Source organism: Bos taurus, chromosome X (assembly GCF_002263795.3).
Source record: "Bos taurus isolate L1 Dominette 01449 registration number 42190680 breed Hereford chromosome X, ARS-UCD2.0, whole genome shotgun sequence".
NCBI lineage: Eukaryota > Metazoa > Chordata > Mammalia > Artiodactyla > Bovidae > Bos > Bos taurus.
This window is the reverse complement of record NC_037357.1, coordinates 125728901-125755486: the sequence shown is the minus strand read 5'-3', so window position 1 is coordinate 125755486 and position 26586 is coordinate 125728901. Positions and strand designations below refer to the sequence as shown.

General features: G+C 40.2%; 2 protein-coding genes across 6 annotated transcripts in view; both read left to right on the top strand.

Moving 5' to 3' along the window:
* NHS (NHS actin remodeling regulator) overlaps positions 1 to 5295 on the top strand; it is a 345329-nt gene extending 340034 nt beyond the window's left edge. Inside the window, exon 9 of one of the 2 annotated variants that reach the window (XM_005228397.5) lies at positions 1216 to 5295. In XM_005228397.5, the coding sequence (XP_005228454.1) occupies positions 1216 to 1825 (610 nt within the window). In that variant the 3' untranslated portion in view covers positions 1826 to 5295. The remainder of the gene's footprint in view (positions 1 to 1215) is intronic. The other variant, NM_001205728.1, reaches the window with a different exon arrangement.
* A 1160-nt stretch (positions 5296 to 6455) lies between these two features.
* Positions 6456 to 24766, top strand: SCML1 (Scm polycomb group protein like 1). 4 transcript variants are annotated; one of them, XM_005228415.4, is made up of 8 exons: positions 6456 to 7014; positions 13386 to 13530; positions 14561 to 14641; positions 15111 to 15188; positions 18553 to 18663; positions 19508 to 19553; positions 21403 to 21554; positions 23082 to 24766. In XM_005228415.4, the coding sequence occupies exons 2-8, from the start codon at positions 13501 to 13503 to the stop codon at positions 23214 to 23216; spliced, it is 633 nt and encodes a 210-aa protein (XP_005228472.1). In that variant the 5' UTR covers positions 6456 to 7014; positions 13386 to 13500; the 3' UTR covers positions 23217 to 24766. The 4 variants fall into 4 exon arrangements, with proteins under 4 accessions (XP_005228472.1, XP_005228469.1, XP_010820480.1 ...); XM_005228412.4 differs by having other exon boundaries at positions 6459 to 7014; positions 19046 to 19553; XM_010822178.3 differs by lacking the exon at positions 14561 to 14641 and having other exon boundaries at positions 6459 to 7014; positions 15114 to 15188; positions 19046 to 19553.
* The last annotated feature ends 1820 nt before the right edge of the window (positions 24767 to 26586 follow it).

Below are 26586 nucleotides of genomic sequence, written 5' to 3'. Positions count from 1 at the left end.
CAGTCTCGAGCCACTTAAAACCTGTTTACCTATTCCCTTGCTGTAAATAGGGTACGTATAGCTCATGCGTTCTGTTCTGATGATACAGTATCATGTCATTGTCTAGAATATGATAGATACTACAAGCAGACATTAATTTGAAATCCCTACCTTATTGGAGTGCCAGACACTGACATACACAAGATAGTAACCACAGAGCTTCCAGTGCATGAAAATCAGGCTGGTCTCCAGTTGCAAAGCTGACATTTTCTCTAACCTACAGGTTTTTAGGTTGGTGAGAAAGCAAGTCGCCAGTACGTTGCAATGAACTGACGTCATGCTGACTCATGATTAAGTTCACTAAATTTATGCCTGTTTATTTTAGCTAAAGAAATAATACAGTGATGGATGGGTGCCTAGGTTTGGTAGACTTAACAGAGTTTGGCAATCTTAGATTTACATTTAGACAGCATTTATTTATGTGCAGCACAGTGACAAGAAACATTTTCTTTTCTTGAGAGCTTATAGTGCACAGAGCTTTAAGAGCTCCAGAGGTAGCCTAGATACTGATTAATAGAGTGTTGAAATTCCTAGGTAGCTATGGAAAATGGTATTTGCAGCCAAAATAGATCGACTTATTTAAGGAGTCATGGAAGAAATATATTTATATGGAGGAATTTTAAAAGTAGACAGAATAGTATAATGCACCCACCCCTCCTCCCCACCTAAACACACACACAGACATGTCTATCACCTATCAACCATCAGCCTGTAGCTAGTCCTGTCCCATCCATACCTCCATCCACTTTGCTCTCCCAGTACTCACAGGAAGCCAGTCCCAGACATCAGAGTATTTCATCTGTAATACAGAGACAGGCTGAATGAAGGGGACAGTCCTTCACCATCTACATGCTAACCAGAACTCAGCAGTAGTTTTTTATACTTTTGTGAAACATGCCAGTAAGTCATCCTCTAAAACCTCTAGCCCCCACATGAGTCATTATTTGAAACGGTCCCTTCCATAAACCTAATTCCTGTCCACTGGTTGTTGGAGAATTTCCCACAGGCTGCAAGTACAAGGGTTGGGTCTTACTCCTCATGTCTGCGGCCCTAATGCTTAGTATCCCAGCAGACGGGGGCCCCGAACTGTTCTTTAAGGGGATGCAGGAATGTGACTTAACACTTTTAGTTTCATCCAAATGTATTGTGGACTGAGATTTTTCCCCTTCTTAAAAGGTCCAAGAGGAAAGTACTTGGAAGAAAAGATTCTGGGGACATGTCTGTCCGCAGTAAATCGAGAGCTTCCCTGGGCAGCAGTAGCAGCAACAGTGCCGGTTCTGTCACCTCGCCCAACAGCAATGTGACCACCCCAAACAGCCAGAGGTCTCCTGGCCTCATCTACCGAAATGCCAAAAAGTCCAACACATCCAATGAAGAGTTTAAGCTATTACTCCTGAAGAAAGGCAGTCGCTCAGATTCCAGTTACCGTATGTCTGCTACTGAGATCCTGAAGAGTCCCATCCTGCCCAAACCTCCTGGGGACCTCACCGCGGAGTCCCCCCAAAGCCCCCATGAGGCCCATCAGGGGTCACCGGGAACTGAAGCACTATCTCCCCTCTCTCCGTGCTCCCCACGGGTTAACGCAGAAGGGTTTTCCTCGAAGAACTTTGCCACCTCAGCATCAGCCAGGGTTGGACGTTCCCGGGCTCCTCCTGTGGCCAGCAGCAGCCGCTACAGTGTCCGCTGCAGGCTGTACAACGCGCCCATGCAGGCAATCTCTGAGGGTGAGACCGAAAACTCTGACGGGAGCCCACACGACGACCGATCCTCCCAGAGCTCCACGTAGGTGAACCCGCCAGGCTGGCTATCCAAGGCCAAAACCTTACTCATATGAGGATGGAGGAACAAAACGGAAGACGTGGGATAAGTCAGCATGTGGTGGGGTCCCATCACGTTTACCAATGAGTTCCTAAATATTTTCTGGGGAAATGGAAGGTGGTTCGGTCTTTCTTATGTTTTTCAGTAGCTGCACTGTCTTTCATATTTTTCTTTAGCATAGTTTGATTTACTCAGTCTCATTCCTTTTGATAATAGAGAATTTTAAAATGTGTGCTTTTCACAAAACCTAGAAAATTTTTTTCCCAGAGCTGCCTATTCAGAAAACAAAGCCCTCACTGTCATAATTCATATGAAGATGAAATTACTCTGGAGGTTTGGTATATTTTTACATTCAAATGGACTAAAGCAAAATTTAGAAGAACTACACACATGTAAATACCATATTTTTGATAAAAATGTGTAAATAGATTTATCAACGACGAGTGGACATGTGGCCAATTATCTACCACACACCAACTGTTTATAGAACACAACAAATACAGTGTAATAATTGTATTCTGTGAATACCATTTTCATATCGAAGACCATATTTAAATGTCCACCAATATGATTTCTGAGTGATAAACCTCAAATATGACTTTTAAACTGGTGAAATAAAGGAAATCTTGAGGTCATATAGTGAAATGTGATTAATTTAAAACAATGAATTCAGACTTAACCATTTTGTGACAAATTGCAGCACCACACAAACTACTGGTAACACGTGGCTGATTGGCCATGTGGTAATCTGAACAGAAGTAAAAGCATGCTTTTGATTTAAAAAACAAAATTAGTGAGAGAAGTCATCATTTTCAATACAAAGCCCTGAACAACAGCACTTGACAGTGTCCTTTTAACTTCAATTTTTCAATGGATTGCTTTAAAGAGAATGAGTAGGGGAAACAGTAGTTAATTTTAGGTTCCATTTTATATTACACTGCTGGGGACATAAACGTCATAATCTGATAACAATTATCTTTAAACTCCTTCAACAGTTTAGCAATTAGCTCCAGGTTGTTTAATGAACAAAAATAAAACATAAGCATGCCACAGAGCTGTGGATTTATCAGTAAGTACCTGCAATGAGTTTTCAGTGATGCTTTCTCTCTGTGCTGATGAGATTCATGCTACCTAAAAATTAACAGAAATGACACTGTGAACAATGTAGTTGGGAAATAGGTATGTGTATATGCATTATTTATATTCACTGTTAAATGGGATTGGGGAGCATCTCTGGTTCACAATGCTACATACAACTGAGTTTTTGTCTGATTTTACTCTATCTGCTTGATGGCAAAAGGGGAGGGTGGTGGGTGGGACAAGAAATGTCAGGGCAAGTGCTCTGATAAAATGAAGGCAGGGAAACAAGCTGAATTACTTGAAATTACTTGACTTTTCTTGTCTTAAAACTGAAAAAAAAATGTAGTTACAAGTTGAAATCTGCCAATGGGTTATACACCCGTGATTTTAACATGAACTGATACTAATGTTTGAGATGATATGTCAGAAATATAAGCAGCTATGAACTTGGAATATGTTTTGAATGAGAGAAGGTAGAAAGTAGAGAACTAAGAAGGAATATGGCCTATAAAAGAATAGAATGTGATTAGAATGATAGAACATACCAGAGTTACCAAGAAATTGATAAGCAGCTGGTTTTAAGCTTATGCAAGTGGCATTTGGGAAAGTAGAATGTGGGAAAGGGGGTTCGTGGTTTTGGTTTAATTCATGCAATATGAAGGAGAAAGCCTGGTCTAAGAAGATGCTGTCTTTCAATAGAAACACTTTATAAGACATTACAGAGTGAGAATAACAGGATCTGATTGCTGTTGGGTTTCTGTTTGTTTCTTTGGGGAAAAAAAAACCAGTTTATTCTGTTTTCGCTATCAAAATGTGTTTCTTAATTTCTTGTCATCCTTGTGTGTAAAAGGGGTGCTGGGGGTGGTAGGGTATAGGAGGGAGAATGTGTGTGTGTGTGTATGTGTGTGTGTATGCTTGTGCAGGGATAGATAAGCTACCTGGTAAAGGATACATTTGAACATTTATAAAGTATTATACTTTTTATTAAAAGAAAAATGTTTGGGGGTTTGGAACAAATGGACCATCATTTCTCATTGGAACCCATTAGTTAAGAAAACCAGCATGGTTTAACACCACATGGAAACATGAATAACTTTTTTCTCATGCTTTGAAAAGTACACTTGGCAAACTTTTAAAAATAAGGTTTTTAGACAAATGCGATAAGAAGTCATTTCCAGTCACAATAGGTGATCTTTTGTAATTTTCATAAAAGCAGTTCGTTTGCAGTATGGCTTTTGTGTAATTAGGGGTTTTTTAGTGTAAAGAAAGGTATGTGGGCTTTAAAAGTGATTCTAAATCTTGAACAGAAAACACAAATTGGCTTTAACAAATATGTCACCTTATTATTGATATTAATTTAAGTAATGGTACCATATATATATTTTAAAATACATATTGACTTGAATTGTGAGGCAATAAGAGCATCTATATGTAATGATCACAGAACTAACCCTTAGAATATAGTTTTACTTATTTTGTTTACTCTAAAAATCTATAGCAGAGTTTCTCTATTTTATATTTCATAGATTTAAAAAAAAACCCAGATAAAGATGGATTTAAAATTCACTGTGCAAAAGAGTATTGAGTAACAAACTGAGTTTTAAAAAAGCAAGAAATTCCTTTGTAATTTGGAATAATCTACATGGCTTTATCACATAGCATATAAGACCAAGATTTAGAGGGCTGTTTTCAACATCACTGCCGTCTTGAAGCAGGATACACACATTAGGTATTGTGAAGAACATCAACCCAAACTTTTCTTCTGTTGTTTGCACTGATGCTATTTTTTCTTCTTTTATGTTATACAACATGTCTATGTTGTGTGGGGGAGATATTTTTTCCTTATTTTTTGATTTTTTTTTCTTTTTTTTTTTGGCTAAGTAGAGGACATGGACTAGTTGTAGCAAACAAAAACATGCTGTTTGCTCTTGCCAAAGTTCAGTGAGAGAGTACATATGCTGCAGTGGTGGCAGACTCAGAGAATTAGATCATGACAAAGATTTACAACTATGAGGAAGGTTATAGTGTAACTCTTTTGGTACTAGAACCAGTTCATGCTGGCCGAAAGACAATGGTTTATGGACTTGCCTCCATTTTGTATTTTTGTAATATTTGTAAATATGGACTTTTTAAATTGTTGCAAAAATGGTTTCTTTTGTAAGATGTTTTCAACGTTTACATTCAATTCAAGCCTTTGTATATTTTAGAGCTGTGCAACACTTTAAGTCTTGTATTTATTTTTAGTAAAAATGGTGACAATTTCATTGTGAACCCCTCTCAAAAAAATGTACCAGAAAAGTTTGATTACCTAGAAAGTGTGTATAGAAACTGCAAATAAACGTGACTGCAATTAAACAACTGGCTTCTCTCTTCATTGTTATGTAATTGTATAACATGGATTTAAAATTCACTGTGCAAAAGAGTATTGAGTAACAAACTGAGTTTTTAAAAAGCAAGAAATTCCTTTGTAATTTGGAATAGTCTACATGGCTTTATCACATAGCATATAAGTCCAAGATTTAGTGGGCTGTCTTCAACATCACTGCCGTCTTGAAGCATGCATGCCTGGGGTTTCACAAACAGCAAGTGTTTCACAGCGGACCTGGACCTAAGCAAGGGGAACTGCTATGGTAAAAGTATGAGCAAAATAATAATGGTAATAATAAACACTGTCTCTGTAATGGGCTCTAATTTTGCTTTGTATTTGAGAGGAGAGAGAATACATTTCCAACATCCAGTATACTTTCCTTGTACCTCTCCAGGCCAGGAAATTACTTATGGCTTTTCTTTAAAGTAACCTGCTTGGTTTCTGATAATTACTGACTGTGATGAGCAACCTTGATACACCACTAAGTAATGCCACGAACCCTTTATCATGCAAATTTGTGTGCCAGATACTGTTCCAAGTGCTTTGCTTACTCTAACTCAAGAATATCCGCTCCCACCATGCTGTGCCTGTTTAACCAGATAGGGAAACTGAAGCACAGAGCCATTATTTACCTGGGTTGCCCAAAGCCATAGAGCGCTTAAATGTTGGGGCTAGGGTACAAACCCAGCAAATCTGGCTCCAAGGTCTGTTTTAACTCGCCCCGTGGAGAGAGAACTTTTTGAAATAACTTTCCCCATATGAAGAAGGGGACGACAGAGGATGAGATGGTTGGATGGCATCAACGACGCTATGGACATGAGTTTGAGTAGACTCAGGGAGTTGGTGATGGCCAAGGAAGCGTGGTGTGCTGCAGTCCATGGGGTGGCAAACAGTCAGACATGACTGAGCGACTGAACTGAACTCCCCATTTGTACCAAACCACAATTGCTAAAGCCTCCTCTCTCTCCCGCTTCAAATTTCAGCATTGACGTGTACACCTAGGATTGAGTCAAAGTCAACGCCTGTGGTGTGTCACAGAGGGACTTCGAGGGAGGGGGCAGAGGGGGGAATTATATATATTTTTTAAAAGCTTCAAAGAACTAGCCAACAGGTGGTGAAGCAGCACGCTAAGCTTCAAACCCGCACCGTCGTAGGAAGTAGCCCGTGCAGGCGCCTTAGGGCAGCTGCCAAAACCTCTCTAAGCTTTAGAGGCCCATGTTTTCAGTCAAGCACGGTTCGGATCCCACCAGCCTCCACAAACAAACCAGAGGTCCAGTGCGGCTGCACTGTGGGAAACAAAGCCTTGCCATTGGCCATCTCTCTAATAGCGCCCCTGTGACAGCTCAGGGGTCCCCTGGATTGGGTAGCTGATAGCCACGCTGATTGGGTGGCTATCCGCAAAGCCTTGCCATTGGCCATCTCTCTAATAGCGCCCCCTGGATTGGGAGGCGTGTCTTGTGGCGGCCGCTGAATGGTCAGCGGTGTGCATGGGGCGGTGTGGTTGGCTACTGGCGTGTCACGTGGACGAGCCCTATTTCCGGTGCGAGGACCGTTTACTCCACCACTGGTAAAATCTAACCGTCTTTTTCAGCGTCTGCTGGGGGTACGGGACACGGCTAACCGTTCTCTCACGGCTAACCGTTCTCTCACGGCTAACCGGTTCCCGCCCCTTTCTGAGGCCAATTTCGCGGACTCCGGGACCAGAAAAGGTTTGTCAAATGGCACTTTTTCCTTCCTTTGAACTTCTTTTCTTTTTCTTTTTAATATAAATTTATTTATTTTAGTTGGAGGTTAATTACTTTACAATATTGTATTGGTTTTGCCATACATCAACATGAATCCACCACAGGTATACACGTGTTCCCCATCCTGAACCCCCTTTCCTCCTCCCTCCCCACACCATCCCTCTGGGTCGTCCCGCTAGAAGCAGTTGAAAAGAGGTTTGAGTTTGACTTAATGGCTGCGGGGCTCCAGAGCGAGGTGGCGGGGGAGGAAGATTTACTTGAGGGAAGAGAAAGGATTTGCCCTTTCGGAAAGAGCCACTCTTTTCTGGCTCTGTTGGTGGGGTGGTTTGGGATGGTTCAGGTGGTTTGGAATAGTTCGGAGTGTTTTGTTGAGGTGGTTCCCGCTGCCACTTCTGGGATACCAGTGCGTAGGCACTTGAGATTTGGCCTCTTAGTGGGTACCGGGTGCTGACTGAAAACAGTTGATCCTTTTTCATCCTTTCTCTTCCTTGGCATGCGAGGGGGCCGAGGGGGACGAACGACCGAGGCTCTCACGCTTTATTCAGATTCTTCAAACTGAAAATCCTATTAACTAGCAAGGTTTGTTGTAACACTTTTTGAGATGTAAACTTTGATTTGGAGGCATCTGATTGTAACCGGCGTTAGTCAAATAAAGCGCAGCTAAGCTGTTGGTGTTGTAAATATGCTTTCCAGCAGCTCAGTTGGTAAAGAATCCACCTGCAGTGCTGGAGACCTCAGCTCAATTCCTGGGTCGGGAAGATCCACTGGAGAAGGGATACTCCAGTATTTTGGGGCTTCCCTGGTGGCTCAGCTGGTAAAGAATCCGCCCGCAATGCTGGAGACCTGGGTTCGATCCCTGGGTTGGGAAGATCCCCTGGCGAAGGGAACGGGCTACCCACTCCAGTATTCTTGGGCTTCCCTGGTGGCTCAGCTAGTAAAAAATCCGCCCGCAATGCGGGAGACCTGGGTTCGATCCCTGGGTTGGGAAGATCCCCTGGCGAAGGGAATGGGCTACCCACTCTAGTATTCTTGGGCTTCCCTGGTGGCTCAGCTGTTAAAGAATCCTCCTGCAATGCGGGAGACCTGGGTTCGAACCCTGGGTTGGGAAGATCCCCTGATGAAGGGAACGGGCTACCCACTCCAGTATTCTGGCCTGGAGAATTCCATGGACTATGTAGTCAATGGGGTCACAAAGAGTCAGACACGACTGAGCGACTTTCAGGTGAAACAAAGTAAAGATGTGGTTCGAGCACAGTCGTTTGATAACTTCATCTGTTGGGGATCGCTTCCCTCCGTTTACCTGGCTTTCCCTGAAGTGGTACTGCTCTAGCGTTTTAAACTAGTTTAATGTTTATGCATAGTGATTTTACAAGCAAAACTTTTATATACAGTATTGTATAAAGAGCAGTGTATGGGCTCGATTCCCTGTCGGCCGAGTTTATAGCCTCTAATGTTTGATACGGACAGCAGAAGGGCTGCTTTTCAGAGTCCTGACAGGACTTTTAGAAAGTGATCAGTGTATTGACACAGACTTGTTTAAAAAAAATTTTGGCGTGGTCTGGCGATTGTAATCTGCCCTGTCTTACCAAATATTTCTTGCTGTGGTTTTTGGATAAGTTGATGAGTTGATGGCAAGGGAGAGCTAAAGAGCAGAATCCTCAAGTGACTTTTGAGAAAATGTCTTTGCAGTGTCTTTTATTAATTTTTAAAAATTGTAATGTATTTTTTGGGGCTGTGGTGGGTCTTGCTTGCTGCGCCGGCTTTTCTCTAGTTGCAGCCACGGGGGGCTACTCTCTAGTCGTGGTGTACAGGTTTCTCATTGTGGTGACTCCGCTTGTTGTGGAGCTCGGGCTCTAGGTGTGCAGGCTTCAATAGTTGCTGCAGGTGAGCTCAGTAGTTGTGGCTCCTGTAGTTGCACAGGCTCAGTACGTGTGGCACAGGGGCTTAGTTGCTCCCTGGCATGTGGGATCTTCCCAGAGTGGGAATCAAACCCCTGTCTCCTGCATTGACAGGCGGTTTCTTCACTGCTGAGCCACCAGGAAAGCCCCCTTTGCAATGTTTTTAATGTCTGAACTGTGTCTGTTTGAAAACCAGATGGTTTTTCTTAACACTTTGAGTTTAGACTTCCTAGTGTAAAATGTAAGTGAACTTCACTGTAAGTAAGCTTGTTTTGCAAGATTTTGAATTTAACAAATTATATTAATTTTGCAGAATCTAGTCATAGTTGGGCTCTAAGAAAATGTTGCAAAACCTTTGCTTCCCTTGTGGAAAGAAGAGAAGGGGAATTAAAACTTACACTTGGCCTACTGTGAACCAGACATGATGCTGAGTGCTTAACTGTAATTTGGTCTTTCACAGCTCTATGAAGTAGCTATTATTCCAACTTTACAGGTTAAGGAATTGAGGCACAGAGGGGTTAAATCCCTGCCTAAGCAAAATAGCAAATTTTGCAGTTTGGATTCAGATTCATGTATTTCTTAAAGTCCAGTTCTTTGCACAGTGGACTGCTATTTAAAATTCATTTAGGGGAAATGGTTGCTATACCTGCAGTACATGGTGCAACATGAGTGATAATTACATGTTATGATCCTGAGCAAAAAATATATATATATGAAGCAAAAAAGAAATCCTTGACAATTGTTTTTTTGGTGGTGTTCCAAGTACCAAAGAATCTCATAGAAGCTACAGTTTTTCAGTGTTGGGTTGATTTCCAAAAACCTTGAAACATTTATTGATGTAATAAAACTATGTTTCAAAGGTTACTTGAATGTTGCAAAATTATGCTTTCATCAGATTATAACTATCAAAGGAAAAGCTGACAAAATAATGTAGAACATTTTTATATTTGAAATGTATCCTTTTCAAGGTACATTTTTGCTATTGCTCCTAGTGAAAGGAAAATCTCTCTGTAAAAGAAAAAAACAATTTTTTTTAGTTTATACTAAAATATATAGCAATAATTGCTTTTTAATTCTTCTAATATCTATCCTATGTACTTATTGTAGATGGTATACATTCTTTTAAATTATAGCATCTATGTAGGCTTCTCCAGTGGCTCAGATGGTAAAGAATCCACTTGCAATGTGGGAGACCAGGGTTCCATCCCTGGGTTGGGAAGATCCCCTGGAGGAGGAAATGGCAACCCACTCCAGTATTCTTGTCTGGAGAATCCCATGGACAGAAGAGCCTAAGGGGCTACAGTCCATGGGGTCACAAGGAGTGGGACACAAGTGAGCGACTAAGCATATATGATCCTGAGGATTTGTTGTCCGTGTGCTCCATGACAAGTTGATTCTTTGAGAGGGTGTCATGACTACCTAAATAATAATAAGGTGGCTTTTCTATGCCAGTCATTGTTCTAAGCACTTGACATATATTAATTCACATCATCCTCATAATTCCATGGTTTGTGCTATTATCCCCATTTTACGGTTTTGGTTTTTTTTTAAGCACAGAGAAGTAAGTTGTCCAGAGTCACACAGTAAGTGGAGGAGCTGGGACCCACACCCTGTATGCTGGCCCAAACTCTAAGGTCTTAATGCTATTTGATGTTGTCTCTCCTGTAACTAGCCAGCATGTGACAACTGTTTTAAAAATGTTGAAGTGTGAGTGTTCTGGTACTTCTGGAAAAGCAGTTTTACTTCCAGATGGTGTGACATTGCACGCTTGCTTTGTGGAGCTGGAAGTTGAAGGAAGCCTTGACGTTTTGAGTTGGTTCTCCTGTGTGGAGTGGTCTTGTGGAGTGCAGGGTACTGGGGGCAGAGGGCACGGCAAGTGCAGAGGTTCAAAGAATGCCAGGTCAGCTTTGATTTGTCCGTGTCCTACAGAGCCAGAGGTGCTGGGTGAGTGTCTGCTGGGTGACTCCATGTACACTGCCTCTGTGTTTACAGTAGAGTTTTAGCAGAATTGTAATTAAGCCAGAGGGGGACTGTCTGACTGTTAGAGCTCTAACAGTGGTTGCCAAACTGTTTCTACAAGGTCAGATGGCAAGTATCTTAGTTTTAGAGCAAGGAGATAAGTGATAAGAGGTGACATCTAAGTGGTGTGGAGAGACCTGACTGTAAAGACCTTGTAGGCCATGGTAGGAGTTTGGGATTTTATTTTGTTCTTGGCCAAGAAGGGATTCCAGGTGATTTTAATGAAAAAGTAAAGCACCTAGACTCTGAAGCCAGACTGCACCACGTACTAACTATGAGACCTGGGCAAATTATTAAAATTTCTTTGCCTCAGTTTTCTCTTAAGGAAAATGGGGATGCTAATAGAGCCTGCCTTGTGGGGTTGTCAGGAATACTAAATGAATTAACATACATCAAGTGCTTAGAACATTGCCTGGCACAGAATAAGCAGTAAAAAATCTGTTAGATGGTATTATCTGTACCTTGTGGCATAGTCCAAATGTTCTATAGTGAAACTGTATTTAATGAAAAATTATATATTTAAATCTATAAAACAAAGTTGTTGAAATACTCCCTAGAGCTGGGGTCCCCAATCCCTGGGCTACAGACTGGTGCTAGTCTGTGGCCTGTAGCACAACTGCATGGCAGTGGCGAGCAGCAGGCTAGGGAGCAAAGCTTCATCTGTATTTACAGCTGCTCCCATCACTTACATTCCCCCTCCCCAGTCCATGGAAAAAGTATCTCCCACAAAACCCCTCGCTGCTACCAAAAAGGTTGGGGACTACTGCCCTAGAGTAGACACTTTAACTCACTATTCTCATTCTTTGTGCATTCGAGCAGATCCTGCTCTGCAGTGTCTTTTGTAAGAGCAAGACTTGAGGAGTAACTTTTGAATATCTATGACTTGGAACTAGGTAAATAAATCATAGCCTATTTGCAAGATGGGGAACTGAGACGTTGTTGAAGTGACTATGGTATATCTAAAGGTACTGATTTAGAAAGACATCTTTTACTTTTGTCTCTTTTTGAACTTGTACATTGTATTCTTTTCTGCATCTGGGTTTTACTCATTGTGGTGGTTGTGAGATTTCTGAGATTTATCCTTGTTGTGTGTATCAATAGTTGGTTTATTCTCACTGCTGTGAGAGTTGGTTTATTCTCAGTGCTGTGTAGTCTTCCTTTGTATGAAACCCCAGTTCAAGTAGTCATGACTTGTATTAGTTGTATAATCAGAAAAAAATAGTCTAAAAAAAGTAAAATTTGGTTGAAGTTACAGCTCGAATTAAAGGTATCTAATAACCTGAATTTATTTTACATTAGTAGACTGTGTTTATCTAACTTGAGGGGTCTTCCCAGGTGGCTCAGTGATAAAGAATCTGCCTGCCAAGTAGAAGACACAGGTTTGATCCCCAGGTCAGGAAGATCCCCTGGAGGAGGAAATGGCAACCCACTCCAGTATTCTTGCCCTGGCGGCTCCTCTATCCATGGGATCGCAAAAGAGTAGGATGCGACTTAGCAACTAAATAACAACAATCTAACTGGAGTTACTTTTCTCTCTTTCTGCCTCTCATTACTGCTCAGGATGGATAAAAGGGCATTAGCTCTCTTATGATTGGAGAAGGAAATGGCAACCCACTCCAGTGTTCTTGCCTGGAGAATCCCAGGGACGGGGGAGCCTGGTGGGCTGCCGTCTATGGGGTCGCACAGAGTCGGACGCGACTGAAGCGACTTAGCAGCAGCAGCAGCAGCTCTCTTATGAACACCCCTCCCAGCGTTCAAATCTGCTACAATGATAGCATTATACTCAATATCCTTTTCTGATTGCTAAGAGGAATGACTCAACCATAACTGAGCCTACATAATTCTAGAAGAGATGTTGACCTATTTTTTAACATGCAGTTAGTTATTTAGGTTTAATACAAAATTTAACTATGGACGCAATCATAATCTTGGTGCTGAAATGACCTTAGATGTAATTTTGCCCAGTTTTCACCTGGCAGGGGAGGATCTGATGTCTTTAGTGTCTGCCCAGGCCACACCTTGGTGGAGGCCCAAGCTGGACTCTCCTGACTCAGATCTGCAGGCCTGCAGCCTCCCTGAGTAAAAAGCCTCTGAACTCCTTGACAAAAACAGTTAGAACTTATGCTCTGTTGTTCATTTGTTTCCAGCACTTACTCTGTAGCCTTTAGGTTGTAAAGCATTCACTTTACAATTTGGAACTGTGTTTGATCTGGATTCTTATTCCTACATCTGAATAATAAAGCCCTTCAATTTTTAAGTGTATCCTAAATCACTAATGAAAGAATTCTCATTTTGTTGCTCTCTAAAATTCAACCAGGACTCCAATTCAACTTGAGTTGGCATTCTGAGAATATACTTATGTTAAGTTTACTAAGGCAATAAGTGTGTGAAGTAACTTTTTTATGCATTGCTTTTCAGGAGTAAGCTTTACCAGTCCTAGACGTTCAAGCATTTTCACAAATAAATCCTCCAGCAAGTTTCAAAATAATTAGGCCCAACTCAGGAAGTGGAGTTGCTCTGTTGCACAAAAAAGATGTCAAGCGGATCTAGTGAAGTTGATGTGGTTTGTATTTCAAGTTGAAAATCTGCTTTTGTTCATTTTATTGTGTTCTGTTTCTTTTCCAAGTTGAGTTTAATTTCATACAGTAAAATGCAGAGATTGTACGGTTCACAAGTTCCAGACAGTGATGTTTAAAGTATTTAAATGATGAGCATATGTGTACAAGTTTTAAAATTTTAACTATCTACCAAGATTCATTTTTTCTGACTCTTTTGACATAATTATATGAAAGCATTTTGAAGAGTATAACGCCCTGTATACAAAGGTAATATGGGGTCTATCTGTCTATCTATATATTTTTAAGTATTAATCTATAACCCAATCCCACATTATCTTGTTTATGGTTTTTGAAACAGACATATGTACTTTTAAATGGTTAAAATTATTCCTGTAGCTCACAATCCATTCTTAAAATACACTCTTAGAATATCATGGTTGTTTGCTATCTATTTACTTATTTATGCCCTATCTCCTTCTCCCCAGAATGTTTTAGGTGATTTAGAGATTAACTTCTCAAGAGAAATAGGTGTGGGGAATTCCCTGGCAGTCTAGTGGTTAGGACTCTTGAGATCTCACTCTCAGCTGAGAGTCCACATTCAATCTCTGGTCTGGGAACCAAGATCCCACAAGCCTCACAGTGCAGGGGAAGAAAATAATAAAAAATATATGCCTAAGTATTTCCTATTTTGTCCACAGAGTGGCACTGTTGGATTATTTTAAAAAATCAAAAGCCATGTAGAGGATTCTTCGTAGTTGCTTTTAGAAAACTTGCTTATTTTATAGCAGTTCTGGTGCCAAATTACTAGAAGACTAGACTTTCTACCTTAAGGTACAGAGGAGGAAATTGATGTCTTATGTGTGGTTGTGATAATGAGAAGTTTTGAAAGTGCATCTTTTCCTGTAGTCATAGTATTGAAAATAGACAAGGTCCTTTGATATCACCAGTTGCCTTTTGGAGCTTCTTAGAAGTAAAGTAAGTCCTCAATTTTTCTCTATCATCATTTCTTTTAATTTGTTAATAAATCTTCCTTAGATAAGAACACGAATCCCTGCTTATGATGATGATAACACTGTTCTTTATGCATATGAACCAAATACTGCATATTTCAGTAATGTAAGTAATGTTAATTGCCATTTGCAAATACATTAACATTTAACCACTTTAAAGAAAAAGATTTCAATTCTTCATAAACTACAGATTTCCTCTAAACTCTCAAAAAATACTAGTCTCTCTTAAATTTGTCCACTTCCTTTCATTAAACAGTGAGCAAAATAACCATTTCACTTCTTTTTTCCCTTGCAGAGTAGGAAAGTCAGAGCAGTTTTTACTTATTTGTCAGTGTAAAACTCTAAACCTAAGTCCCTCTGACATTATGAATTCTTTCCTTATTCCCTCTCTTAATCAGCAGTGAGTATATTTTCATTCTCATATTAACATGATTTTTTTTGTCTCTGGTTTAGATTAAGACCTCTGAAACTCTTTGAAAAGTTGGTTTAAAATAATAAGTTAATATTATTCTTTCCTCTCATTGTTCAGTCTGAATTTCACAGAATTATTAACTGTTCAATTTTTAAACTATTAGCAGGAAACTGCTGTATCTGACACATCTTTCAACGAAGAACAACAAGCAGTAATTCAGGATATCCTTGTTTATTGCCAGGTAAAAAAAGTTCTGTCTGTCTCAAATGCAGTTTTCTAAAACACTAAGCTAAAACTATTTTTATCTCATATAAAGTATATAATTGAAATTTTGCTGTATTGAATTATTTATGAATATCACTCTCATTATGATCTTTTAACAGTTTTCTTTGGTGAAAGTTTCAAAATAGCAGTGTGTAGGTTTTATAGCCTTTTGTAAAAGCCCTTAACTGATCAAATGTAGTTACAGCTCTTTGATCTAAACTGTTCGATACTGAATTAATTTCCCCTATTAATTCTTTAAAGGAAGTTGGCTGATATAGATAAAATTTAGTATGTACCTAAATGTATGTCAGGGCTTCCCTGGTGGCTCAAATGGTAAAGCGTCTGCCTGCAATGCCAGAGACCTGGGTTCTATCACTGGGTTGAGAAGATCCCCTGGAGAAGGAAATGGCAACCCACTCCACGGACAGAGGAGCCTGGTAGGTTACGGTCCATGGGGTTGCAAAGAGTCGGACACGACTTCACTTTCCTTAAATGTATGTCAGGATATTTCAGTTGAAATGAAATGACACCCCACTGTTTATTAACGAGTTTATCTTACATAGTTTTGAGGGGATTTTTTTAAAAATTGACATATTAGTGGAGACTGATAGAGGTAGCTAACTATCAAGGATTTTGTGAGCTGCATACCCTAGCAATAATGAACATTTACAACAAATAAATGTTTCTTAACATATAACATTTCTTTGATACAATGAACTAACATACTTTGAAAAGTAAGAAGTGTTTATGAGAGTCTTTATCATTATCACTATTGAGAACAGAAGTGGAACACGTAAAGGGGACTTTTGGTGTCTTCTGGGGAAGGATGTACAGAGAGCAGGAACGTAGGGGCTAAGTAGGGAGTTCTGATTTTGAGCAGTGCTAGCCCAGCCTGCTTTACATCAGGATCCACGAGGTTGATGAATGAGGTTGACAGGGCTCTGCCAGGACCTTCTGAACGATTGTGCAAGACGCGGTGGGATGCAGCATCTCCCATCAGACATGCCCAGGTTTCAGAGTCACAGCCCTGCAGTGGGCCCTTGGGGGATCCTCTCCATTTCTCCTCCTGTGCCGGCTCCCTCCTGTCTTCAGCGCCTTCCCTTCCCAGTCTAGGCCACACGGGGCAGCACTTCCACCTGTTGTTTTTTATCCTTCCCAGCGTCCCCTTTAGTAAAACCCCAGCCCTGTCCAGCCAGGCTGGGAAGCAGAGGGGAGGACCTCTGCTGGGGACTGGTGACCCTCAGACAACCCCAATCCTTCTCGCTTATTTCATGGAGAAAATGGTGAAGCGTGGAGCAGAAATCCCCTCCAAGTCCCGATTCTTCTCACAGCCCACAAACCTGCCTAGTTCCATCTCTGCCAACCTCCTTCCTGACCGCTGGAGGGGGAAAAGGGTTCCCCCTGTAAGGCTAACACTATCACTTCCTCTGGTTTTTGCATCTGATCCTCTTTCCCTGTGTTCAGACACCTCCCTTCATCCATCACCCCCCTCTCTCCCGGATCTTCAGCCTCTGTGTCTCTCAGCATATTCATTCTCCCACTGTTATTTATTAAAATCACTTTGTTTGACTTCCTAACCCTCTCTCCTTCCCTTCATAACCCAGCACTTTGAATGTCATTTATGTTCACTCTGTGAACATTTGACTTCCTGTTTGGGTATTTGGGAGGGTTGTTTTTTATTGAAGTAGAGCTGACTTACAATATTGTGTTAGTTCCAGGTGTAGAGCATAAATTTGGGGTGTAATTCCCTGTGCTCTACAGTAAAACCTTGTTTCTTACCTATTTTATGTATAGTAGTTAATATCAGTTAATGTCATACTCCTAATTTGTTGGGTATTTTTCAATATACTCTTCCTTCTGCCCTGTATGCTCTTGCATGCATTTCTACCTGGCAGACACCTTCTCATCTTTTCACTCTTAACACAGATAACGCCCACAACTGCCCACCTAGATTAGGTCTTGCCCTTCTGTGCACACTTAGCTTCTTATTCTTATCTGTATTATGGCCATAATATTAATAATGCTTGAACACTACTGGACTAGCCATTGTGCAGTATTATTATTATGTTAGTAGTAATACTATAGCACATTGCTTTGTCCTTAAGAGAACTAAGAGATATTTTCATCCTGATTATATTAATAAGGAAATTGAATAGCAGAGAAGTAACTTGAACCCCACTGTGTTCCCCTCAAGCCTGTGCTGAGAGCCAGCAGGTCTCACACTTGATCGTGTAAGAATCACCTAGAGGGCTTGTGAAAACACAGGTCGCTGCTCTCGCTCTCAGACTTCCCAATTCAGTAGATCTGGGGTGGGAGATGTAGCATTTCCGACAAGCTACTAGATGGTGCTGTTGCCTCTGGCACTGAAATCAATTGCTCCCGACTGCTTATCACTCTATTTACCTGGTCTCTTTACTTGTCTCTCTCCAGCTAAAATGGGAGTTCCTTAGGGCAGGAGTTTGTTCTGTTCTCTCCAGCTAAAATGGGAGTTCCTTAGGGCAGGAGCTGGTTCTGTTCTTTTTTATTTATTTTAATGTCCATATTCCCAGCATCTAGCAAAGCAGTTCTGGCAGGTGGTAAGCTCTCAATAAATGTTTAGTTGAATGAATGATGTAATGGTTCTGGCCTTTTAAGTGTATTTTTGCCCAAATGAAATTCCTGTGTATTTCAAGAATTCTCAGGTTTTATCAGTCACATACCCGATTAGCATACAGGGGCTGTGTACTCAAACATTTTATTAAGTTAATTGTTAATTGCATGACCTTAATCTGGGGTCTTCCCTGGGGGTTCAGTGGTTGATTCTACACTTCCAGTGCAGGGTTCAATCCCTGGTCAGGGAGCTAGGATCTCACATGCCACATGGCCAAAAATAAATAAATAAAATATGCTGATGCCAAAGGTCACATCTGTTGTATTTGGTTCACTGTTCCTTCCAGAGTGGACCCCTCACTGCCTATTAGTTTATACCATCGTTATGGAAAGAGGCTCTTTTGCCTTTAAGCAGATTTTAAAATTTCTTTCCTAAACTATCACCTACCTTGATGTAAAATGACTCCAACATAAATGTGATGGCTTATAGGAATTGTGGTACATTTACTTTCCAGTATTCAAGCTTCTTCAAATGCCTGTATGATATGGAGTAGTTGAGTGGGAGGTTGGGGTGCTTTAATCTCAGCCAGCTCGGCCCTGGATCACCAACAACCAGGCATTAAGTGGGAAACAAGAAATTTCTGATGGCTTGAGAATTTTCTTTGCTCTGGCAGTCAAAGGTTGGCTTAATGGTATTTTTTACATTACTTTTCTTTTGAAGTAGAAATTAGTAACAGTTTGTACTATAATAGGCCATCTATGATGCTATTCAAGACCTGGATAAGAAGTTTGATATTATTCATGGAAAGGTTTCAAAAATTCACCGTTCCCGTTGCCGTGTGAAGTCAACGTGGCAAAGTCGTGTAAGTGTTACAAAAATATTTTCACAGCTATAATAAATAAACCTCTGGGTTCTAAAGATGCCAATTAGAAGTGAGAGAGAACTAATAACTCTTAAAGAGGAGTAAGGCTGATCTGTACTTACTGTAGCAGCAGATGGGAGACTAAACCTCTGCTGGAAAAATGCTGATGTTTAGGTTTGAGATATGTATGACAATGGGTATTTTTATATTTGTAACCATAATATATAAAATGTGATTCAAATGTAGGGGTGAAGAGGAATAGAGCACTTATCTTTAATAATATAAAGCAATCTTCCATAGAAAGTAAGTATCAATGTATTTACTATATATGTCCTTTTTCTTTTACTCACAATTAATTTGTACTGGGTTTGTGTCATTTCAGAAACTACATGGAAATAGACATAAAAATAATCACCAGCATTCTAGAAAGAGCAAAAGCCATAAAAGGAAGAGAAGGGACTGTCCCTCTTCATTATCTTTAACTGAAAGTTATAGCCCCACTATACCAACAAGCAGGCGGGATGATGATTCCCAGAGCAACACTTTGGGAACATCTATTGAGTCCCATAAGTCCCCAGAGCGGGAGCAGGAGTCATTCTTCCAGGATCAGGAGCCAGATCTCAACCAGAGCCCCACCGTCTTCACACAATCCTATGAGCCATACGAATACATGCAGAAGGAACCCATGCAGGGACCCTCTTACTGCAGCAGCCCACGGGCCCACAATTTCTTCCCACTGGACCAGGCCACTATAACTCCACCTGCAGCCATACTGCCTGACATGGGACCTGAACCAATACCTCCCCCTGACGTTGTGACCTATCCACCTTTATTTGATCCCCAGCCCTCCAGGCAGAGTATCTCGCCTCCCTACACTCCGAGCGCTTATGGTGAGTATGAACTGACACCTGTTCCTGGTAGCATTATTTACCCTATACTCCTTAGCACTTGGATGCAAGCTTGTGTAAGCTATTTGTTTCTCATCTGGAGTACTAGTTTGGGGTGATACTCTTAACGATGACTAACACTTCTTGAGTGTCTCTAATGTGCCCACACTATGCCAGTCAACTGACACTCCCTGTACACTAATAATCATAATGATTGCACTGTGAGTTTTTTCATCTTGTTTTTCTTGACCCTTTCCCTGTGTAAACAATCATGTGTTCCTAAAATGGCTAGAGCCCAGATGACAGAAAAGGAAAGGTACACTTTAGGTTAATTCACACAGAGGTCAAACTTGTGTTGACATCTTTGGTTAGAGAAACAAATCTTCCTAGCGAATTACAAAACCCACCTCCATTACAACACACTAACTTTAAGATGTCGAGCACTCTGGTTGAATAACTGAGTACTTGTCTGGGAGGGATTGAGGGCAGGAGGAGAAGGGGACAACAGAGGATGAGATGGCTGGATGGCATCATTGACTCGATGCGACATGAGTCTGAGTGAACTCCGGGAGTTGGTGATGGACAGGAAGGCCTGGCGTGCTGCGATTCATGGGGTCGCAAAGAGTCAGACATGACTGAGCGACCGAACTGAACTGAACAGAACTGAACTGTCTGGACACAAAGAAATTTGAGTACAACTTAGTTTACAGCATGGGCTTCTCTGGTGGCACAGGCAGTAAAGAGTCTGCCTTCAATGCAGGAGACCCGGGTTGAATCCCTGGGTCTGGAAGATCCCCTGGAGAAGGGAATGGCAATCCATTCCAGTAATCTTGCCTGGAGAATCCATCCCATGGACAGAGGAGCCTGGTGGGCCACAGTCTGTGGGGTCGCAAAGAGTTGGACATGACTGAGCAACTAACACTTTCTCATTTTTATTTTATAGCACAGCTAAAACTTCTTGTATGAGCACTTACATTGTTTCATGTCTCAGTTATTTATTTTTTAAATACAAACCTCCAACCAAAATATCTATTACTATGCAATTAAACTTGAAAGAGATATTCAGTGTAATGTTAAAGTTACTTTTGACCTAGCTAAGCACAAAATAATGTTTTCTGCAAAATTCAGATAAGCATTTAAGCCTTGAGATACAGGAATTTAAAAGCCATGGTAGAGGTTTGGTAAGAGAACTCATGTGGTTCTCAAAGATAATGGAAGTTATTGAAATTCGTTAATTAAAATTAATAAATTTAAGCAACTTTAGAACTATAAATTCTGGAAATTTCCACTGAAATTAGCTAGTAAAATAAACCTCATCTGGAGAGACCAAGAGGACAGAAATTGAGAGAAATTCATTGAAATTCTTAAAGGAAGAGAGCAGTAGTCTGGCTTAGATTAACCTAATTCAACCTAAATTACAGGTCTTTTTGCTATATTTGCCTGTGGCCAAAGAGGCCTTGGGTTGCTCAGTCTGTTTTATGATCTTTGAAACTCTTTAATTTACCTTCTGAAGTTGCTTTTGTTGTTTGGGGGAGGTCACGTGGGACAGCAACCCACTCTAGTACTCTTGCCTGGAGAATTCCATGGATGGAGGAGCGTAGTAGGCTGTAGTCCATGGGGTCGCAATGAGTTGGACACGACTGAGCGACTTCACTTAACTCACATGGGACATTCTTGGGTAGCTAGCCTCAGGTCATCTTTAGGCTTTCATTACATTTTACCTCGAAGTTCTGGATCCATGCTGGGGTACTTCACAGAATGTTCCAGGAATGATACAATTACTCCCTACTTAAATCTCTTCTTTCAGGATAATATCAGGTCAAGTATGATTTGTCTTTTTCCCTCTTTGAAGCTCCAACTTCACCAGTCAGAAATAACCCGGATTTCTTCAGAGAAAACCTCCCTGAGGACCCCTCAATCTGGTCCGTGGATGAAGTGACCATGTTTCTGCAAGATGTAGATCCTCAGACATTTGATCCCCTGGTTGACCTCTTCAGGGACCATGTAATGTATCTTTTGATCTAGTTTTTCTGCCTTAATGACTTTATTATCTCTTTGCAGACCCTTCAGTTGGTTACTGTTTAATATGGATGGTGGGGGAACCCTATCAACTGAGTTTTCCATATTTGAGAGAGTTTACTTTGCCCAAAGTCAGATCCTTAAAGGGTAGAGGGTGGATTTGTGCTTTAAATGGGTACCCAAGTCCCTAACATACTACAAGTCTTCAAGTTCTCAAGAGAAGATGATTCAGCATGGCCACTCTCAGGTGTCTTCTCCTTTGTAAGACCAGCTACAATGATCCTCCTCCCCACCTGCTCCCTGCTTGGCCCCGGGATTGTGAGTAGGAGGGAGTGAACCCAGTAACTGATTCCATTTGGCTCTGTCCTGTTGACCTTATATGATTACTGACAATTTGGGATGCTGATACTCTCATGCTATTTACAAAGTAACATCATGGGCTAAATTTTTTAAGTTCTAATTTCTTTAATTTCTACTTTTACTTACTAGAAAATGTATAGAAGGTACCTGACAAAAGCAGTACTGTGAAGGACTTCAGGTCCCTTCAGCCAGTGATAAATGATTCAGCACAGTTTTATTTTTAAACTGCTGCTGCTAAGTTACGTCAGTTGCATCCGACTCTGTGGGACCCCATAGACGGCAGCCCACCAGGCTCCCCTGTCCCTGGGATTCTCCAGGCAAGAACACTGGAGTGGGTTGCCATTGCCTTCTCCAATGCAGGAAAGTTAAAAGTGAAAGCGAAGTTGCTCAGTCGTGTCCGACTCTTTTCGACCCCATGGACTGCAGCCTACCAGGCTCCTCCGTCCATGGGATTTCCCAGGCAAGAGTACTGGAGTGGGGTGCCATTGGCTTCTCATAAAAACCAAATAATATGCTTCAGCAGCATCACTTGGCCAATTAATTCTTTTTTACTAGGAGGATGGCTTGTGACTTTCAAGTAATATTTTTGTAGTGTTTCCTAATGAATAAAATTAGTGCCCACATATCTGATGTACCATTTTCAATATGGTAAGAAAATCAGTCATTAGTTTTCAGCATTTAATTAGCTTCAGACAACTAACTGATTACCTTCCAATGTTAAGACAGCACTGTATAGCATACTAATAGCTGAGATACTCATGTTCCAGCCCTTCTAAGAAAGTCAATGACCGTCTGAAATTCATTTTTATTATTCATTAAGTTTTTACTCTTTTTGTCATAGTTATGCAGTATTTTGTTTAACACAAGGTATTTAAAATTAGGTAGCTTGATGCTTAGGACATTTTTAAGATATTAAGTTAAATGTCCTTTTTCTTAAAATTTGAAGCAAATTTACAAGTGATTAAGTGATGCTTCTCTGTACAAATTAGATTTTTGATAGTTTCCATCAATCAGTTGCAGATTCAGAGAATATATATATAGCTGGAATGAGCTGCTCTCTAATTGTGTTACATGTTCTTATATAGAAAGGAGAAACTATTCTGATTCAATATGAATGCTTTATTAATTATTTCATTTTCCTTTGCTCTGTAGGGCATTGATGGGAAAGCTCTGCTACTGCTCAGGAGTGACATGATGATAAAGTACATGGGGCTTAAGGTGGGGACAGCCTTGAAGATTTGCCACTATATTGACAGGCTTAAAAGAGAAAGATACATCCCCAATTGATAAACCACGTTAGATTGGACTTAATTCTGGGGAAACCGATGCCGTCTTTGCTCCACCCTTAGAAGTTTTTGTTGTGTAGAAGGTTCCTTTAAGATATGGTGTATCCAAAATAGCAGAACCTGGGATAGTCCAGTCTACTTCTTTAGAAGCCATTTAATGTGTTAGTGCTAGCACAGTCAAACGGTTGTTTGTTCTTTTCATTATTTTCATTGTATAGTTTACAGATATACTTCATGCAAGAAACAGAAACACCTTTTGATTTTGGTTAATGTTTATATGTAAAACCAAAACAGCCAAATCCCAAAGGGCAAAATATCAGGCAGTGACAGGCTTTCTAAAGAAATCCATGTGATGTTTTCCTTAGAAGAAAATTTAAAGTTGCAACTATAGGTATCCTGTTTTTTCAAATATTTTATGTCTGTTACTGCAATGTTCTGTTTGTGTTCTACCAGTTTCCCAAAAGGGAATAGCCACATAAATTATTTTCCTTTCTGTTATTATTTCACTGTATGTTTTATCTGTCCCTATTTGAAGGGAAAAAGCAGCCTTTTAAGATTTCATGAGGCATTGTTACCAGTTTTTAAAAAAATTATCACACAGTCATTTCATGCAAGAGATATTACACTACAAGGGTGGTTTGGATTGAGTCTGACTATATTCTTTTCAACTAAATACATGTTATTTTACAACTTCCATATTTTGTCTAAACTTGGACATTTAACTAGGCATTCATTGCTCCCATCTCTCCATGAAGATGCCTATGTCTGAGTTTTTTAAAGATGTGTTTTATTGTCTCTTCATTCCTCATGTGGATACTGTTTTGTGTTTATATTTTGTATCTGAAGGATGCACACAATTAAATTCTTTTTTAATTTAAAATGGCACTTTACACTCCCACTGAGCTAAAGACCATCTCTATATATAGTGAGTTTTTTAATTCTTTAAAACACAAATTGTTTGTGTTTAAAACATGCAAGTTGTTTGCTCTCACTGGTACCTCTCAGCTCACACTTCAGGGTTTCCATACAGGGAAGTTCTATCTTGTGCAATGTTTCTAGTTAATTTCCTTTCTGAGCCATTTATCTTACTGCACTTTGAACAAGTACATTAATTCTGATTTAAACTTTACTTTAAAAAATAGAACCTTCAAGTGAAACGTTCATTGTTATTTTATTTATTACATCATTATGTTGTATAATATTCAGTGTAATGTTAATAAGCTATGAGAAATGGTGCTGATTTTATTAGCCATTTGTTATAAATGCCAATAAGATGTTCACCAGGGGTAAGAATATACATTATCTTTTTAGAAAACCAAGTGTACCTTATAAGCAAATGTAACTATTTACTGGGCATATATGATTTAAAGGACATTTTCATCTGTGTTAGTCCTTTTGTGTTAGAAGATTCAGATTTCAACTTGGTCTTCTTTCAAACTGTTTGTGAAGATGCTGTGCCCACTTGAACAGTCCTCAGGTGTTTGTATAAGCACTATGTTTTACAGTTTTTAGATTTTAAATATAATAAAGTTTAATAATTACAGCCGTTAATGTCAAAGCCTCAGATTTGCTTTTACTTGCTTAAAGACTTAAAGCCAGCAGTGATGTTTGTCATGAATCGTTATGCTTTGTGACAGCCTCACTAGAGAATTCTCTTTCCATCCTGAATATCAAGGCAAAAGTATGGCTAACACAACAACTTTCATAAATACAGACTTCAAGTACCAGAACTAGAATTTCATATCCACTGAAACAAATTTTTCTAAAATTACCCTCATCTTCATGAAACATAGTCAAGTCAAGACTAAATTTGTTCATGGAATGGTCAACTGACCAGTTGACCACATAGGCTCCTCCAAAGTGGCTGTGGTGGAAATCCTCAGGATTCATCTCAGACCAAATTCCCAAAAGGCCTCTCAAGGCCAGGAAAGACATACCAAAGGCTTGCCATCAGGCTGTACTTCAGTGGATTTCACTCTTCTACAGAATCCCTAAAACGTGATTCCTGCACATGCCAGCAGGAATCCCACTCACCTACTACGGCTGCTCAGCACCCACGAGTTTCCAATGTCTGGAGGGACCAGGCAGAGAGACGGAAAATGTTTCGATTCTACCCACAGGTGTAGTTTACTAAAGTGCTTTAAGTCACAAATAACTTGAGGGGAAGGGCGTCCCTATATCTGGAAAACACAGATCAAAACCAGTAATATTACAGGCAAAACCCATAAAAATTATAACCATATTCACCACTTCACACAGTAACTATTTGTTAACTTTTTATGAAGCCTCAAGTTTTCCATTAGGATTTTTTACTATCTGACCCAGTTCAGCTGTATGATCTGAAACTTATCAGAGACCTGCATTTGTCAAAAAGGGCTTCCTATTTATATCATCTTGAAAATGAAGCATTTTTGCAAAAGCATCAGAGTAAAATAACTACCTATAAATAACAAAAGGCTTTAAAAAGCACAGACACCTGATTATAATGTAATCACTAAAGAAACTTGGTTATGATAACTAGAATTATAACCAAATGATAATCTTAACCCTTGAAACGTTAATCACTGATGAAAATCAAGAAGCAAGTAACTATGACCTGTTCATCATATCAACATTTACTGATTGGAAAACTTATGCTCTCATCTTCCTCTAAGAAAGCAAAGGTGGGTAAACTTAGACCCAACCAGCAATGAATGTTCCACTACTTTATCCTATTTGAAATGATGCAGGTAATGAATGAATTCTCTTCATTTAACTTGGTTTAGTATCAAGTTACCAAAATCTGGAAAGACTTTTTTTAATTATTTATTTTAATTGGAGGATAATTACAATATTGTGATGGTTTTTGCCATACATCAGCAAGAATCGGCCACGGGTATACATGTGTACCCCCATTCTGAACCATATATATGCAAGCTCAAATGGTAAAGAATGTGCCTGCAATGTGGGAGACCTGGGTTTGATCCCCAGGTCAGAAAGATCCCCTGGAGAAGGGCATGACAACCCACTCCAGTATTCCTGCCTGGAGAATTCCATGGACAGAGGAGCCCAGTGGGCTACAGTCCATAGAGTTGTAAAGATTTGGACACAACCAAGTGACTAACACACATACAGTATTTGTTGGAAAGACTATTTTAGATAGATATTCCTGATAGCTTACAGTGAACAATGTCAGATTCGTGATCTCCAAAGAAGATTTAGCTTCGGGACCAGGGACCAAACGATCACTCAAGAGCTTTTGTATAGCAGAGTTTTATTAAAGTATAAAAGGGACAGAGAAAGCTTCTGACATGGGCATCAGAAGCGGGGTGGAGAGTGACCCCACTCGCTAGTCTTCTCAAGGCCTTATATACTTTTACCAGACCCACTCC

Bases quoted from the DNA above. Each gene is read 5' to 3' on its own strand.
- SCML1 (XM_005228412.4), top strand. From the start codon at position 13,501: ATGTCAAGCGGATCTAGTGAAGTTGATGTG. The intron at 15,189-18,552 runs GTAAAAAAAGTT...GTACTATAATAG, and splicing joins ATATCCTTGTTTATTGCCAG to GCCATCTATGATGCTATTCA. The intron at 19,554-21,402 runs GTGAGTATGAAC...CCCTCTTTGAAG, and splicing joins CTACACTCCGAGCGCTTATG to CTCCAACTTCACCAGTCAGA.